The sequence below is a fragment of the Cannabis sativa genome, chromosome 6 (assembly GCF_029168945.1).
Source record: "Cannabis sativa cultivar Pink pepper isolate KNU-18-1 chromosome 6, ASM2916894v1, whole genome shotgun sequence".
Taxonomy (NCBI): Eukaryota; Viridiplantae; Streptophyta; class Magnoliopsida; order Rosales; family Cannabaceae; genus Cannabis; species Cannabis sativa.
Window position 1 is genome coordinate 786,780 of NC_083606.1, and position 16,123 is coordinate 802,902.

The 16,123-nt window shown below is 27.4% G+C and overlaps 1 protein-coding gene across 2 annotated transcripts; it reads right to left on the minus strand.

The window, feature by feature from the left end:
* Window positions 1-5,409: 5,409 nt before the first annotated feature.
* On the minus strand, window positions 5,410-12,751 carry LOC115724459 (subtilisin-like protease SBT5.3). Of its 2 annotated transcripts, XM_030653748.2 has the most exons (11): window positions 12,578-12,751; window positions 12,168-12,283; window positions 11,965-12,062; window positions 11,061-11,228; window positions 10,605-10,716; window positions 9,749-10,337; window positions 9,601-9,659; window positions 8,078-8,326; window positions 7,236-7,350; window positions 6,543-6,756; window positions 5,410-6,069 (listed from the first exon to the last, which is right to left on the minus strand). In XM_030653748.2, the coding sequence occupies exons 1-11, from the start codon at window positions 12,707-12,709 to the stop codon at window positions 5,531-5,533; spliced, it is 2,391 nt and encodes a 796-aa protein (XP_030509608.2). In that variant the 5' UTR covers window positions 12,710-12,751; the 3' UTR covers window positions 5,410-5,530. The 2 variants fall into 2 exon arrangements, with proteins under 2 accessions (XP_030509608.2, XP_030509609.2); XM_030653749.2 differs by lacking the exon at window positions 8,078-8,326 and having other exon boundaries at window positions 12,578-12,734.
* Between the last annotated feature and the right edge of the window lie 3,372 nt (window positions 12,752-16,123).

A 16,123-nucleotide genomic window follows, 5' to 3' on the forward strand; every position in this document is an offset into this window, starting at 1 on the left:
CTCTTCATTTTAAATTATTATTTTATACTTAATTAGTACTCCTCCTAATGGCTCTAAATTTCTTTCATTGTAATACATGCATGTGCACTGAGTGCAAGTGGCAACACTTTGATAAATTATTAGGACTTGATATAATTGATCCATCTTGTAGGGTTTAAACATTATTGGAATTAATGTATATATAATGTAGGGTTTTGAATGGTTCATACTTAATTAACAATTTATAATTGATTAAATAATAAAAAGCAATAATGTAATATACATATCACTACTAAAAAAAAATCTTTGCATTCATATGTTAATTACTGAAAGAGTTTGTTGCTAAAAAAAATTGTTTAGTCACGTTTTTTTTATGTTAGAATTAGACTGTGTGTTAAGAGAGAGTCGACCCTGATCGAATATATGACCTAAGGCGATTTAAATTTTGGAACCTTTACTTTCAAAAATATATAAAAAAAAATATTAAAAAATAGTGTGATAGGACCTATACCATTGTGTAATGTGTCATACACTCCAAACAAATAAGTTATTGTTTACAATACACTTAATTTTACTTAAATAAAAACCTAATAAAACTTTTTATTTTTTATTTTGGAACCACGAAAAGTGTGGGTCTTAAGAGCATAAGCCTAGCTCGTCTATGCCTAGAGTCGATCTGTCTTAAGGTGTCGTTTGGTTGAAGGTAATAAAATGTATTGGAATTGAAATGAAACAGTTTTAATTCTATTTTTTTTATTTGGATGCATTTAAAAATATTAGAATATAATTCCAATATAGAATGACTTTTCCATTATTTAGCGAAATGACTTTTCTATTTCTAATGTAAAAATGAGAAAAAATTTAATAATTTTTTATTAATTTTTTATAGATTTTAAATTTGATTGTATTCTATTCTTATTTTTATTCTTTCTAACCAAACGCTACCTAAGTACTCAACTTAATACAGCTATATAATTAAATAGAATATTAATTATGTTATAAAAAAATATTATAAAAGGATGCAATTTCTTTTGTGGCGGCTTGTTTTTTTGCCCTAATTGGTAGGAACACTTTATTAAAGGTTGATAAGGAATTGAGTGTTAAAATATGATAATGTAAAAATTAAGATGCAATTTACTCTTTCAGAATATTGGTTCATTTTATTTTTATCCATGATATTTTCATATTATTTTATTAATAAAAATAGAATATTAATTGTGTTATAATAATGAATAAAAAAAAGTATTATTAAAAGGATGTTGCTTTTGTGGCGGCTTGGTATTTCCCCTAGGAACACTTTTCTCTTAACTTTTGATTAAGAAATCCAATGGTTTCATTACCAAAAAAAAAAAAAAAATTAAATATTGGAGAGTTTTTTATGATACATCGCCAAAGGGGTGCAAGGGTGCACCGATTAATAATTTTTATATTTATTTCGGTATTAAGATAATTTTTTAGTTTATTTTTTTTATAGTCATTTACGTTGTAATCATGTAAAATTTTAAAGAATTTAACACGTCAAAAAAATAAGAGCATGTTTGGTATTGTTTTCTGTTTTTTGTATTAAAAAATTGTTTTTAGAAATGAGAACAAAAAATAGTTTTTAAAGTTTTTAAAACACAAGTCATGTTTGGTTAGTGATTTTTAAAAACAATATTGACCAAAGGTGGATTAGTTTTTAAAACAGAAAACAACATTTTGTTGTTTTTAAAATTCTTGTTTTTTGTAACTTTGTTTTCTGAAAACTGTTTTTAAAAAACAAGGCCAAACAAGCCAAATTGTTTTTAAAAACAATTTTCTGTTTTTAAAAACAAAAAACAGTTTTTTAGTTATGATACCAAACATGCACTAAGATTTTAAATAGTTTGTTGCACACGTGCTTCTTTTATGGGAAATTTACACCACATACTGTTTTTTCCTATTTTATTTCAATTTTACTGTTGTAAGGGAAATATTACATTTTTACTGTTTTTTTTCTATACTATATATGTGTACCGTTTTTTATTTTTATTTTTTTACTTTTTTACTTTTCACAATTGTCTATCCACATATTATATATATAAACTAAACAAAATTAAAAAACGTGTGGGAGTGGTAGATTTTTTTATTTTTTTTTTATTTTCTTTTAATTAAAATTATATTATATTTTCCCTAAAAAAAATATATTATATTTTAAATGATATAAAAGTTTGATGTGACTTGTGTTGTCACTTTAGTGACATATTTCTTTTTTTTTTTTTTAATTTTCTTTTAATTAAAATTGAAGATAAAAATATGATACCCTAAATTAATACCCATTTCTTTCATTTAATCTCACTTCCCCATTATTCTCTCTTACTATTCATCATCTTCTTCTTTTTTTTTTCACTCTCTACTTCCTCAAGTTCTCCCTATTTTTTTCCATTAACATATAAATTTTTTATTTTTTTTCTTGTTCAGATCTTCTTGTTCAGATCTTCTTTTCATTTTTCTTTTATTTTTTTTGAAGTTCTTAGTCACGTTTTTGGAAAATATAAGAGTTAGTGTGATTTTTTTTTGTTCTAATTTTCCATAACTTTCTTGCAAATATAGTGCATCTAGTATTGAGGATGTGCATAAGATAGTTAATTTTTTAATCATTTTTTTTATTTGTTTTAGTGTTGTTTTACTGTTGTTTTTCATAATTTATTTATTTGACGCCGATTTCACTGCTCTTGCTCCATCTCGCTGGAATTAATAGTTATTTTCTGGGTATTTTCGTGTTGTTGTGGTGGTTTTGTCCGTGGGTGTGGAAGATGAAGGTTATAAATACATTTCTTCTTCGTTCTCTTTGGTTATTTTTGTAGTTTTTTTTTATTCTGGTTCTCCTATAAATACATTTAACGAGCTCACTGACAAAATAGTTTTGAGGTGTGTGGTTCTTTTATATTTTTTAAGTGGTTATATTTGTTTCATTTGTTTTTGTGTTGTTTCAGTGTTGTTTTAGTAGTTTTTTTATTATGATTTTTTAGGAATGAACTTGCAAATATAGTTGATTTTGCATCTGGTGTTGAGGCTCTGCAGCAAATTGTTTGTTTTTTTAAATCATTTTTTTCTTTTGTTTTGTTTGATTGTTTTAGTGTTGTTTTACAGTTATTTTTCCATGATTATTTATTTGATGTCAATTTCACTGTTTTTGCTCAATATTGTCGGAATTAATGGTTGTTTCTGGTTGTCCTAGTGTTGTTGTAGTGATTATGTCTGTGGTTGTGAAAGATAGAGGTCTCATACCTTTTTTTTTGGTATTTACAGTATAAAAGAAAAAAAAAAGGAAGGACAGTATAAATGTAACATCTGCCGTGTGGCAGTAAAATTGAAAAGTATTAACCCAAATTCAGTATTTTTGTAAAATGCCCTCTTTTATTTTATACGCGTGTGAAGTAAGCTGTTTGAACACTATTTTCAATTTTGACCATTGAAAAAGAATTGAACTAAAAGGGATGTTGAAGCGGTAGGGGGTGTGTTAGTACCACTAACTATTAGTTGAAAGCATTAGTTAGTTAGTTTTCTGTTACAAGTTGTAATTAGGTTTTCTTGATTTGTTTTTTATTTTTACAAACTCTTTCATCTTTAAATAGCTTGGTCTTAGTTGATATTGGTTAAGTTTTGAGGATCGATACCACCTAAAGATCTTGAATAGAAACTCATTGTTCTTTATTTTCTTTTCATCAGTTTCTACATGGTATCAACTACCATTGGAGTCCTCCTCAATTGATCCCGTGGCCTCTAGAACAACCCCTGCCCCAGCTACTACTCCAGCTCTGACTAACTCGATCTAGAATCTATTTTCCAGTTCCCTCTCATTCTCGCTTACCATCAAACTCGATTGCACCAATTTTTTAGCATGGAAATCACAGGTGGTTCCAACTATGATTGACCATGAACTTGATGAAATTCTATTCACAAGTGTTGCTCCTCCTCTCACCCTTGTCAATGGCAAACCTAATCCAATGCGCGGTCAATGGAAGCGCAAGGACCAATTGCTACTCTCATGGCTTCGATCATCGATGATAGAGGAAGTTCTTGCTTCCGTGGCAAGTTTCAACACGTCTTTTGCAGTTTGGCTTGCCTTAGAACAAGATATTTTCCAGTTCCTTCTCATTCTCGCTCGCAATCAAACTCGATTGCACCAATTTTTTAGCATGGAAATCACAGGTGGTTCCAACTATGATTGACCATGAACTTGATGAAATTCTGTTCACAAGTGTTGCTCCTCGTCTCACCCTTGTAATTGGAAAACCTAATCCAATGCACGGTCAATGGGAATGCAAGGACCAGTTGTTGCTCTCATGGCTTTGATCATCGATGATAGAGGAACTTCTTGCTACTGTGGCAAGTTTCAACACGTCTTTTGCAGTTTGGCGTGCCTTAGAACAAAATTTTTTGAGTTAATCACGAGTGCGTCTTCTCTAGCTCAAGGGCTAGTATTCGTAAATGTAGCCTTTCCATCTCTAAATACGTTGATAATAAAGTTTAGAATCTTGTCGATTCTCTTGCTATATTGATGGTTCCTCTATTAATGACCAGGATCTTGTTCTACAATTGCTAAATGGATTGGGGTTTAGGGTTTGGGGTTAGGGGCCCGAGGCCGAGTTTAGGTCTATGGTCTGCGGTCGAGTTCAGGGTCCAAGGCTGAGGGCTGATTTCGGGTCCAAGATTTGGGTTCGGGTTTGGGGTCTGGGTTTGAGTTCGAGGTTCGGCGGGACCGAGGCCCGGGTCCCAATCTTGGACCCTTAATTTGTAAATATTATAATACAAGCTTATACGGATCATTTGCATGTATTAAATAATTCAATTCACATTATATTAAAATTTATGGTGGTAATAATTAATACAATACAATTAATATTTTATCCAAATATAGTATTACTTATTATTTAATACAATACGACTTTTATATCACCTACCAAATAAATTAATACATTTGACTATATCGGGTTTTATGCTAGGGTTTTGTAGTTGTTATAAGAGCATGTACATGATATAAATGGAAGAGTTATTGGGGAATGTAACTATTATAAACATGTACAAGATATACTTCAACAATATTGTAATGAAAGCCTTTCATTTAACAAAAGTAAATGTTTTATTATAAGCAAATTTCATTCCCATTTTATAGTGTGTGGATCATAATAAATAGAATATTAATTTTTTCAAAAAAGCAAAACAAGAGAAAAGAAAAATTAATGCAACTCCTATATACAAAACAAAACATATCCTATGATCTTGTTGCTATGAATTTCTTTTAATTTTTAAACAATATAAGCATTATTGACAAGTGACAAATCTTTGGCTAAAGAAGAATATTTTTAGGACTAATGATAGACATATTTGATCCATTAGGGTTTTAGGTACAATAATATTAGGGAAATTGCATGTGACTATATATATATAAATATAAACACAGAAAAATAATAAATAAATGGATATATAACCAAATACTCTTTGAATTGTTGACAAAATATTATACAAAATATTATTCATAATATGATCATAATATTTGATCAATATTTTGCATTATTCCTTATTAATTTTAGTACTTCACTGCGATAGGACTCCTTACATAATGCTTTCCATCAGACCATTTTAATTGTCCAAACACATAATCTTTAGGCTTCCCAACAACCTTTGGCTTCAAAATTATCTCAAATTTCTTCTCTTCACCAACTTTGGTAAATTGTAAATTATTGGGTCTAACATAAATCGAAACTCCCGGTGGAGCTCTCACATATGCTTTGTAGGTGCCTGGCGAGCCAACATTCTTAACTTTTCTAATAACGATTGTAACCGATTTTGAACTTAGATTTGTAACTGCAATGGAAGGGTAGTTGAAGTTGGCTAAAGTGAATGATTTAGGGCATTTATATGATTTATTGTAGAACTTCTTGAGCATTGTTTCATTGTAGCCATGAGCACACAAAAAGTTCATGTAATCATCGATTGTTCGATCATACACAAGTCCAGGATCCATAGCTCGATTAGGTTGAATGTGACCCGAACCATATTGAAAGGGTGTTGCTTTTTTCATGTCCCAATCCAACATTGCCTCATTGTTGTTATCACGAACTCTTGCTACAAATATATTAATATAATGAGAAGTAAATGATAATAGTATTTGTAGATCGAAATTAATGCTCTTTAGAAAATATGATAAGGTGATGGGTATTATAAGAAGTATAAACCTCGTACTTCTTGAACACTACAGTGACTAAAAGTGAAAAAATTGTAATTAATTATAAATTATCATTCTTACGTTGTGACTAAAAAGTCTGACTAAAAGTAATAGTCACAAAAATCATAATTTATTGTGACTAAATATATTTTCAGTCACAGCACTTGTTATAACTAAAATTAAATTAGTGACAATTATTTGTGTCTAAATATTATGTTTAGTCACAAGTAATTTTTTTGTTGTGACTAAGAAGTTATCACTAAAAATAACATTTTTTTGTAGTGACTATACATCTCACTATTCTACTTTCTAAATCATACTTCCACATTCTACAAAATTGTGTCTATATATACAGATAATATTCTATCTATACCTGTAGTCATTATAGCTGAATGAATTGCTGCTGAACTCCAATTTGGGTATAGAGATTTCAAAAGACCAGCTATCCCAGAAACTTGAGGGCATGACATTGAAGTTCCTGAGATTGCATTGAATTTGACTTGACGCTTATCAAATGATTCACTTGTTGGTGAAGCAGATTCACTATATGCAGCAATAATAAGGACTCCTGGTGCTGTAATATCTGGCTATATACACACACAGTTGAGAAACTTAATCAATATTTTTTGGTAAATACTATTTTGAATCCTGTGTTTTGCAAAAGTTACCAATCGGACCATCTGTTTTGTTAAATGTCAAAATAGATCCGGTATTTTTTAAAATGGTACAAATAAGACCCTGAACTGATTTTTTGTCAAAATAAAACTTAATAATAATCCAATCTAAAGGTGTAATGACAAAACAATTTACATTTTCTGTATCTGTTCGGGTTAGGAATTGTCTTCAAATTAGTTATATTAAAAAAATTGTCAAAAATTAAAATCAAGATCCTATTTTTACCATTGTGAAAAATACAGGGTTCATTTTATCATTTAACAAAACAGAAGGTCCAATTAATAACTTTTGCAAAACACAAAGTCCGAAATAATGTCAACTCATATTTTTTTCATGATAAAATATAATTATGATTTGAGAAGAATAAAATTAATTAACATTAGTTGATGACCTTAATTAAAGCTGGTTGAATAACGTTAGGTCCTCTTGATGAAAATGAAGCCATGACTGGCGCTGGCTTTACTCCAATTTTAGTCTTTGTTGGAGTTATGTATGCAACAGGATTTCTACATTGTCAAAATTATTGTAGAATGTGAAATCAAATTTATTCTCCTTAATAAAAACTATAGTAAAGAACTAGCATAAGAATATATTAAGTATAAGAAAAATTACATCTTTCATAGTTTTTTAGAAAAATAAATAAATTTATTGTAAATATGGACATATAATAACAAAAATACTAAATATACTTTGTCACAATTTTCTAATTTAATCTTTACAAAACTTTTATATATATATGGTTAGAAACTTGTCAACTTTTTTTTTTTAAGGCATAAATATTTAAATTTATCTTCCAGTTATAAATAAATATCTAAGTTTAATTTTTAGCGGTAATAATATCTAAATTATAATTTTAGAACTTCTGTAGGTACCTGGTTAAGTAAATTGCCACGTGACAATTCTTGATTGGTCGAAGTCATTAAATTTTTATTATTTTAAAAAAAATTAGTTTAAATATAACAATAAGAAAATGACACGTGGATTTAATGACTTAATATTTAACGGTTAGATACCTATAGAGTTTCAGAAATATAATTTAGGTATTATTACTGCCAAAAATTAAACTTAGGTATTTATTTGCAACTGAAAGTTAAACTTAAGTATTTATGCCGTAAATTACTCTAATATATATTATTAAACTTTTGTTAACAGAAAAATAAGCTTCATATTTAGAATTTTGTAATCTATTTTTTTTCCATCTAAATTTAGTATTTTTAATATTTTAGAAAATACCTTGTAGTGTTGAGGTAATCAACTAGAAAATTGCCTTGAATGGCATTGAGATGAGATGTTGGGAGCACATGAGACTCAGGAGTGACTTCATTCCCAATTAAGGGATGATTGAAAAGAATCATTCCAACAGCACCAACAAGAGAAGCTTGGTGACCCTTTTCAAGTGTTGTAGTATTATCTCCAACAAGACAAACCAAAATCTTTCCCTTTGCAATATTTGGTTGAAGACTTTTAGGGTTGCAGAATCCACTACACAAAACATATATACAATTATTATTACAATATTAATGTTTTTGTAATTGTTTCTATCAAAACCATACTAAATGATATACCTTAAAAACTTTTACATAACTATTTTTATTCATATTAGAAAGTAAGTTACCACAATGTGGAACTAAGTATCGTCACTATAAAATTTTTTATTTTTAGTCACAATAAAATTTGTAATTAAAGGTAAAAAAAATTGTGACTAATTATAATTCATCGTTCCTATGTTGTGACTTAAAGATTCGTACTAAAAATATTAGTCACAAAAATCACAATTTATTGTGACTAAATGTGTTTTTAGTCATAATACATGTAGTGACTAAAATTAAAATAATGATAACTTGTATCTAAATATTATGTTAGCAACTTTTTATTGTGAATAAAAATCACATATACTACTAAAAATTTATGTTGTGATTAAAAAAAGTTGTCAATACACGACTCTTTTTTTGGCTCTACATTTTGGTTAGGGTTTTGGATTTATGGTTGAATACTCGTTAGATTTTTCTTTAGCTCTTCATACAATATGTTAGGATAATGTGAAAGTTTGTTTCAAAAAGTATATTAGTGTTAGTTATAATATGGTAAGAGTAAGTATAAGGCTACATCTCATCAAAAATCAATTAGTGAGAAGTGAAATAGCTTATTGCATTATCAACCGTATTAAACTCACATGATCAATGTGAGACTGGCTACAAGTGACTAGTATGCATGGATTTTCATTAATTAACATGGTAGAACATAATATGGAGGTTTGGTAGAGTAAGATGAGGTATATGGTTATAAGTATAGAGTTTTATCTCAAAACTAAAATCACGATGATAAATGAGTAGTCTAGCTATGGTATCACTATAAAAAAATCTTACTTTTAGTCACAAAAAAATTTGTGACTAAAAATAAAAAAGTTGTAGCTAATTATAAATTATCATTATTGTGTTGTGATTAAAATGTTCGTGTCTAAAAGTATTAGTCACAAAAATTACAATTTGTTGTGACTAAATGTATCTTTAGTCACAATATTTGTTGTGACTAAAACTAAATTAGTCACAACTTATAGCTAAATAGTATGTTTTAGTTATAAGTAACTTTTTGTTGTGACTTTTTAGTCACAAAAATTTATGTTGTAACTAAAAGTATCAGTTTTTTGTAGTGTATATTAACTTTAATATTTCAAGCATGATCAATGTTGAACTCTTTAACAATCTCAATAAATATTAAACCCATAAAATTTATTTTACAAGACATTTAATACTTACCCATAAATCAATGGATAAAACTTTTGTGATGGCAAGCCTCCTGAAGAAAGAGTTACTCCCTGACACATACAATTAATACACAATTTACAATTCATTATGTTAGTTAATTTATTATGATCAAGGAACAATAATTAGCATAATTAGGTACCTTAAGGTGTTTTTTGTTTCCTAGAGAAACGTAATTGTAAAACTCGCGGTCAAGTGTGCTAGCTGCCACGGTTATAGTCCATGGCGATACACTAGTTACAGTCTTTGGATCAGGTCCTTCATTTCCAGCCGAGGCAACCACAACAATGTTTTTCATAATAGCATGAAAACTCCCTATCGAAACTACATCATCAAAATATTCAGTAGGTGTATCACTACCCAGAGAGAGTGAAATTATGTCTACACCGTCACTTATTGCAGCATCAAAGCCCGCCATAACATCAGCATCAGTGTAGGCAGGCGCATTAGGCATATCATCAGCGTTTAGCCAACCACCGATCTTATAAGCAGCAACACGAGCTTTTGGGGATCCACCTTTTGCTGTGCCATTCCCATTTCCAAATATATTTGCTCCATGGACGAAACTACCCCCTGCAGTAGAAAGTGTGTGTGTACCATGCCCTTCCCTATCTCGACTAGTGAAAAAGTTCACCTTTCGCATAAAGGATTGAAGCGAAGAAGTGTTGTTGATGAGAGTCTTCATGAGTGCAATATAGCCTTTGCTAAAGTATTTTGCTCCTATTAGTTTTCTAGAAAATATAAAGGAAATTAGTGATTTTCAAATATAAGTTGTGACATAATATGAAGATGTAAAATCGTCAACGACATAATATGAAAATGTAATAAAATTGTCGACGTAATATTTATCAGATATATATTTTAATTTAATAATTATTATGTAAAATCGTTGATGTATTATTTATAAGATTTCAACATGTGGTAGTATTAGACACTACTAATATATAATAACAATATAATTACATAAAAATAATAGGATGATGAGGACGAGGACCAACCTATTACAACGGACTTTGTCTTTAACAACTGGTTGGCAACTTCCACGCCACTTTGATGGAATAGGTCCGATCCCTTCATATTCATCAAAACTCTTCGATTCAGACCAAACACCTGTGAAATCAACACATTTACCATTAACAAAATGTTATTAGTCTCATTTATTATGACATACATAAATTGTCGTTAATAGTAATTATTGACAACTATATATAGTTTAACGCTAATAGTAATCATTAATATAGCAACGATATTTTTTAGTATCGTTGCTTGCATAGATTTACAAAAAGAAGTATCAACACAATCAACACACTTATGAAATAATATTTCATAAGAAAATATTTATGTATTAATTTGATAGATTTTGTTTTTTTAATATATAACACCAAATTGTATCAATGTGAAACTTCATTAAGGAAGCATGAAAATATAATAGAGAATATTAGATAAATGGTTACCACTATCCAAGTTTCCAATAATCACATCTTCACCCAATTGTGTTTTGCTCCAAATAGATTGATAAGGGATAACACCTTTTCTTTCCAATCTTTGAAATTCCCATGAATGAGTTGTATGAAATTTCTTTACTCCTTTGCTCAGAAAGACTGATATCACATCTGGATGCTCTATACATACATAAGAATTAATGTTATAAAGTTAGACAATTTTATATGTATACACAATATATTATTTTAAATCGTATTTTATAAATATTACAAATTAAACTATCTATTTGTTAAATGATAATTAATCCATGTATTTTTTTAAAATTAATAATAAATAATACTCTGAGTTTAATTTTTGTCAAAATAAAACTTAATAATAATCTGATTTAGAGGTTCATGACCAGATTGATGGTTAAGTTTTTTATCTATTCGTGCTAGAAATCGACTTCAAATTGGTTATATATATATATATATATTTTTTTTTTTTAAATGACGAAAATTGTGGTTAGGGTATTATTTTATATCATTTTGGAAAATACAAAGTCATTTATCGTTTAACAAAATAAATGATCAAATCAGTAATTTTTGTAAAACAAAAGGTCTATAAAAAATCTTACTTTTAGTTACAAAAAATTTGTAACTAAAAATAAGAAAGTTGTGACTAAATATAAATCAACATTCATGTTGTGACTAAAAGGTCTTTGACTAAAGATAATAGTCACAAAAATCACAATTTAAGTACATTAAAAATTCTTGAAAAAAGAGAGAGAGAATGAGGATTGCCTACTATATTATAATATAGTTATCATTTAAGAAAAAAAATTGAGTTATAATATTCTTCATCATATACTAAAAATAAAAATACCTTATTATATTTGAAATAAAAGATTGCAGCATATAAATAAAAATGGCTAACTTCTAATTTGTGCAGCTTCTGTCTCATCAAGAATTGCAGCAAAGCCATTAATATGTCTATTGTATGAGTAAAATATGGCATCTTTTGCTTTTTCCTCACTGCACCAAATATACACACAATTATATATATAAAAAATATTAAAGAATTATATATAAAAATAAAATAATTTATTATTATTATTATTATTATTATAAATATATTACCTTCCTAAGTATGATCCAAGAAGGTTGTAATGAGAATTTGTGGCACTTTCAAGATCATCAGAAGAAGGGTTCACACCATGAGAATGTGAATGTGTTCCCAAGTACACAATATAAGGCTACATACACATATTAATATATAGATAAGTGATGATGAACTTTTTCATTTTACTTTGCATATTATATTATATTGGATTTAATAAGTTGATAAAAAAATATATATGAATAAAAGGATTTATTACCCTTTTTCAAGAAAAAATAAAATAAAATGTATATGATTTTATAAGATTTAGCATAATTATGAATATTTTAGGATATATATAATATTTAAAAATAAACACATTACATTTTATGATGAGAGAGAGAGAGTATAAATTATAATATAAATATATATATTTATATTATATGCTTGCCTTTTTAGTGGCTTCCCCTTGTTGTTGAAGCAAAATAAAAAGAAGAAATAATGAGAGAAAAGAAGATGAAACAATATGATCCATATATAGTTTTTCTTTGAAGCTATATGAAATTATTCCATACTTGCCCATAATATATATAGTGAATATATATTTGACAAGCCATTTTGGACTAGTGTGAAAAGAAAAAAGAAAAAGCCTATTATATATTATGAATTGTATCAGTAAAGGCATTATCATATGATGGGAACATCCACTAATTTTTTTATTGGCAATATATATTATGATAGTATTAGTAAGTGTAGCATTATCATGATGGGAGCATCCACTAGTTTCAATAATAGTATTTGTAAAAAAACAATATTAGTAACAATATAAACTAATCAATTTTATTATTATTATTATTTTCAATTAAGTATATATATAAACATAAATATTATTTTGGACTTTATATATAATTTGTTAAATGATAAATTAGATTATGTATCTTGAGCTCAATTTTCTTCCAAAAAAAATTAACGTAGCCAACGTGAATCCATTTCTGGTACGAACAGATGTAAAAAAAATATTATATCACTGATCACTTCCAGGTCAAGTTATTAATAAATTTTATTTTGATAAATATTGAGCTCAAGGTACTAACTATTTTGTACTATTTTAAAAAAATACAAGATTTGATTTATTATTATTTAACAAAAATAGAGAGTTTGATTAGTAACTTTTGTAAACAAATGGTCCACGTTTGGAAAATGGTGACCATGTAAGTGTAATTCCAAAATAATTATAAGGTTTGTCGTGTTTGTTCAACTAAGTAATTACACAGTAATTATATAATTGGAGATAATTGAAGTGTCTCAGTTATATTTTTCAATTCTTATGTTGAGTTAAATATATTATTGAATTATAAAATATTGCCAATTTTAGATGTTAATGTTATTAAACTATGCACTTACTAACTTATTTGTCAAACATAAAAATAAAAATTCACATGAAATTACTACTTGACATTTAAACTCACACTATATTTTAAAATAAAGTATAATTACTTTAATATATAATTAGAAAGTTACTTTTAAACTCACCCAAAAAAAATATAAAAAAGTGGCAAGTGAAGGCTCACTCTTCCTTATCACAACTAATGGTCCATAATAAATTAATAATTCCATTTCAATCAGAGACCAATTAATTAAGGTTAATACTTATTTGGATCATATATATACTTTGTAAGAGGTACCAAGTAGACTTTTTGTTCTATAAAATGATAAACTTGAGCTAATTTTTTGCATTTTCTTTTTTAATATAAACCAACTTGAAAATAATTTTCAGCACGAATAAATTCAGAAAATATACATAATTTTGTTATAACAACTCTAGATAAGATTATTATTAATTTTTTTTTGATAAAAAAATCAATTCAAGGTACTATATTGTATTATTTTAGAAAATACATAGTTTAATTTATTATTTAACAAAATAAATGGTCCAATCAATAACTTTGATAATACACAGAGTTTAAAATAATATTTATCTATTAATTAAGTAACCCATTAATTTGGCTTAAAACAAAAGTTAATTAAGACATTTAAGAATTTATATATTTATTTTTCATCAAGAAAACACTAGAATGTTAAGGTGGTCCAATTAATTATCATGTGTATCATGACATTATTCACATGTGACAAGAAAAATATGATCAAATGTAGGGACTGTGCTCTATATTGTGTGTGAATAACATGGATAGTTAATGAGTCAAAACATGCATTATTGTCTTAGTGGACATCAAATTGGTAAATAATTTTTTCATAATTTTATGTTTTTAAAAATAAAATAATTAAAAAAATTTGTATGTTCAATCAAGGTAATTTCACTTTTCTTTCAAAAAAAAAATGTGAAATTACTAAATTATAGTTTATAATTACTCAATTAACATTTAATTTGTTGAGTTTGCAACAATCTTGTATGTGAAATAAACATGATTAATTTGTTATGGCTGAGAAGTACTTTTTAACTGCGTAGTTTCATATCTACATAGTTTCAAAATCATCATATTTAATTTTTCGCACACTACAAAAAATAGCTACAATTAGTGATAATTTTTTAATCATAATATAAATTTTTTGTGACTAAATGTGACTTTTAGTCACAAGTCACAACAAAAAGTTACTTGTGACTAAAACATAGTATTTAGATATAAGTTGTCACTAATTTAGTTTTAATCACAATAAGTACTGTGACTAAAAACACATTTAGTCACAACAAATTGTAATTTTTGTGATTAATACTTTTAGTTAATATGGATTTTTTAATCACAACATAGAAATAATAATTTATAATTAGTCACAATTTTTTTACTTTTAGTCACAAATTTTGTTGTGACTAAATGTAAATTTTTTTGTAATGCCAAATAATGTAAAATTACATAGCTTACTTGATATTATTTTTCCTTACAAATTATAAGATTATTGACTGTCACAAAAAATAACTATTAATAATATAACCAATTCAAGAATGATTATTCTAATTTTTTTAGGATGCATTGTACAATGTTAATATCTTGACACATGATTGTTAAACATGATAGATAATAAGCTTTAATATTGGATGGTAGAAACTCCTTTCTCTTATTTTTGTATGATGAATTATTTGATCTAACCTAAAAAAAAGTTATTAAAAAGAAAAAGAAAAAAAGAATCTATTTGTATATTCGTGTGTGTGGATAAGAGTGTGTAATAAGACAATGTGAAAGTGAAACCTTTCATATAATGGCAAGAAATAAAAGATATAATGAATAGTTATTGGAGAATGTAATTATTAAAGCCTTTGATTTATCCCCACTACTTTGGGCTATATAAGGAAACAAAAGTAAAATGTTTCATACTTTCATGAGTAATTTTCAGTCCCATATCTCTAGATTATTTTGTCCAAAAAGCAAAAGAAGAGAGAAAATATCCTATGATCTTGTGGCTATAATAAACTACATTTCTTTTAATTTTTAAAATATAAGCATTATAGACAAGTGACACATCTTTGGATAAAGAATAATATTTGTAGGACAAGTGATAGAAATTAGGGTTTTACGTACAATATTAATATTGGAGAATAGTGCATGTCACTATATATATACATACAAAAATTTAGGTTAGCATAGTATGGATCTAAATTAATTCACTTATTAAACACATGATAAAAATATACTATTTTTTTTTTTGGAATGGAAATTTCGTCTTATTATTGAAATTAAACCCTTACATCCGCTACCAAACAAGATAGCAACTCAGTTGGAACAGTCTCCAAAATGCAAGTACAATCAGGATATAATCTAGCAGCTCTAGCAAACTTATGAGCCACTACATTAGCTAATCGATTAACAAAAGACACAACAACATTATTAAGAGAAGCAAGCATAGTTTTACAATCTTGAATGACGCTACCAAACAAGGATATCATATCGATGGAACTATGAATAGCTTGCACCACGCACAGGGAATCGGTTTCGATGTAAACTTGAGGCCATCGATTCTCCTTCAACCAACTCAATACCTCCTG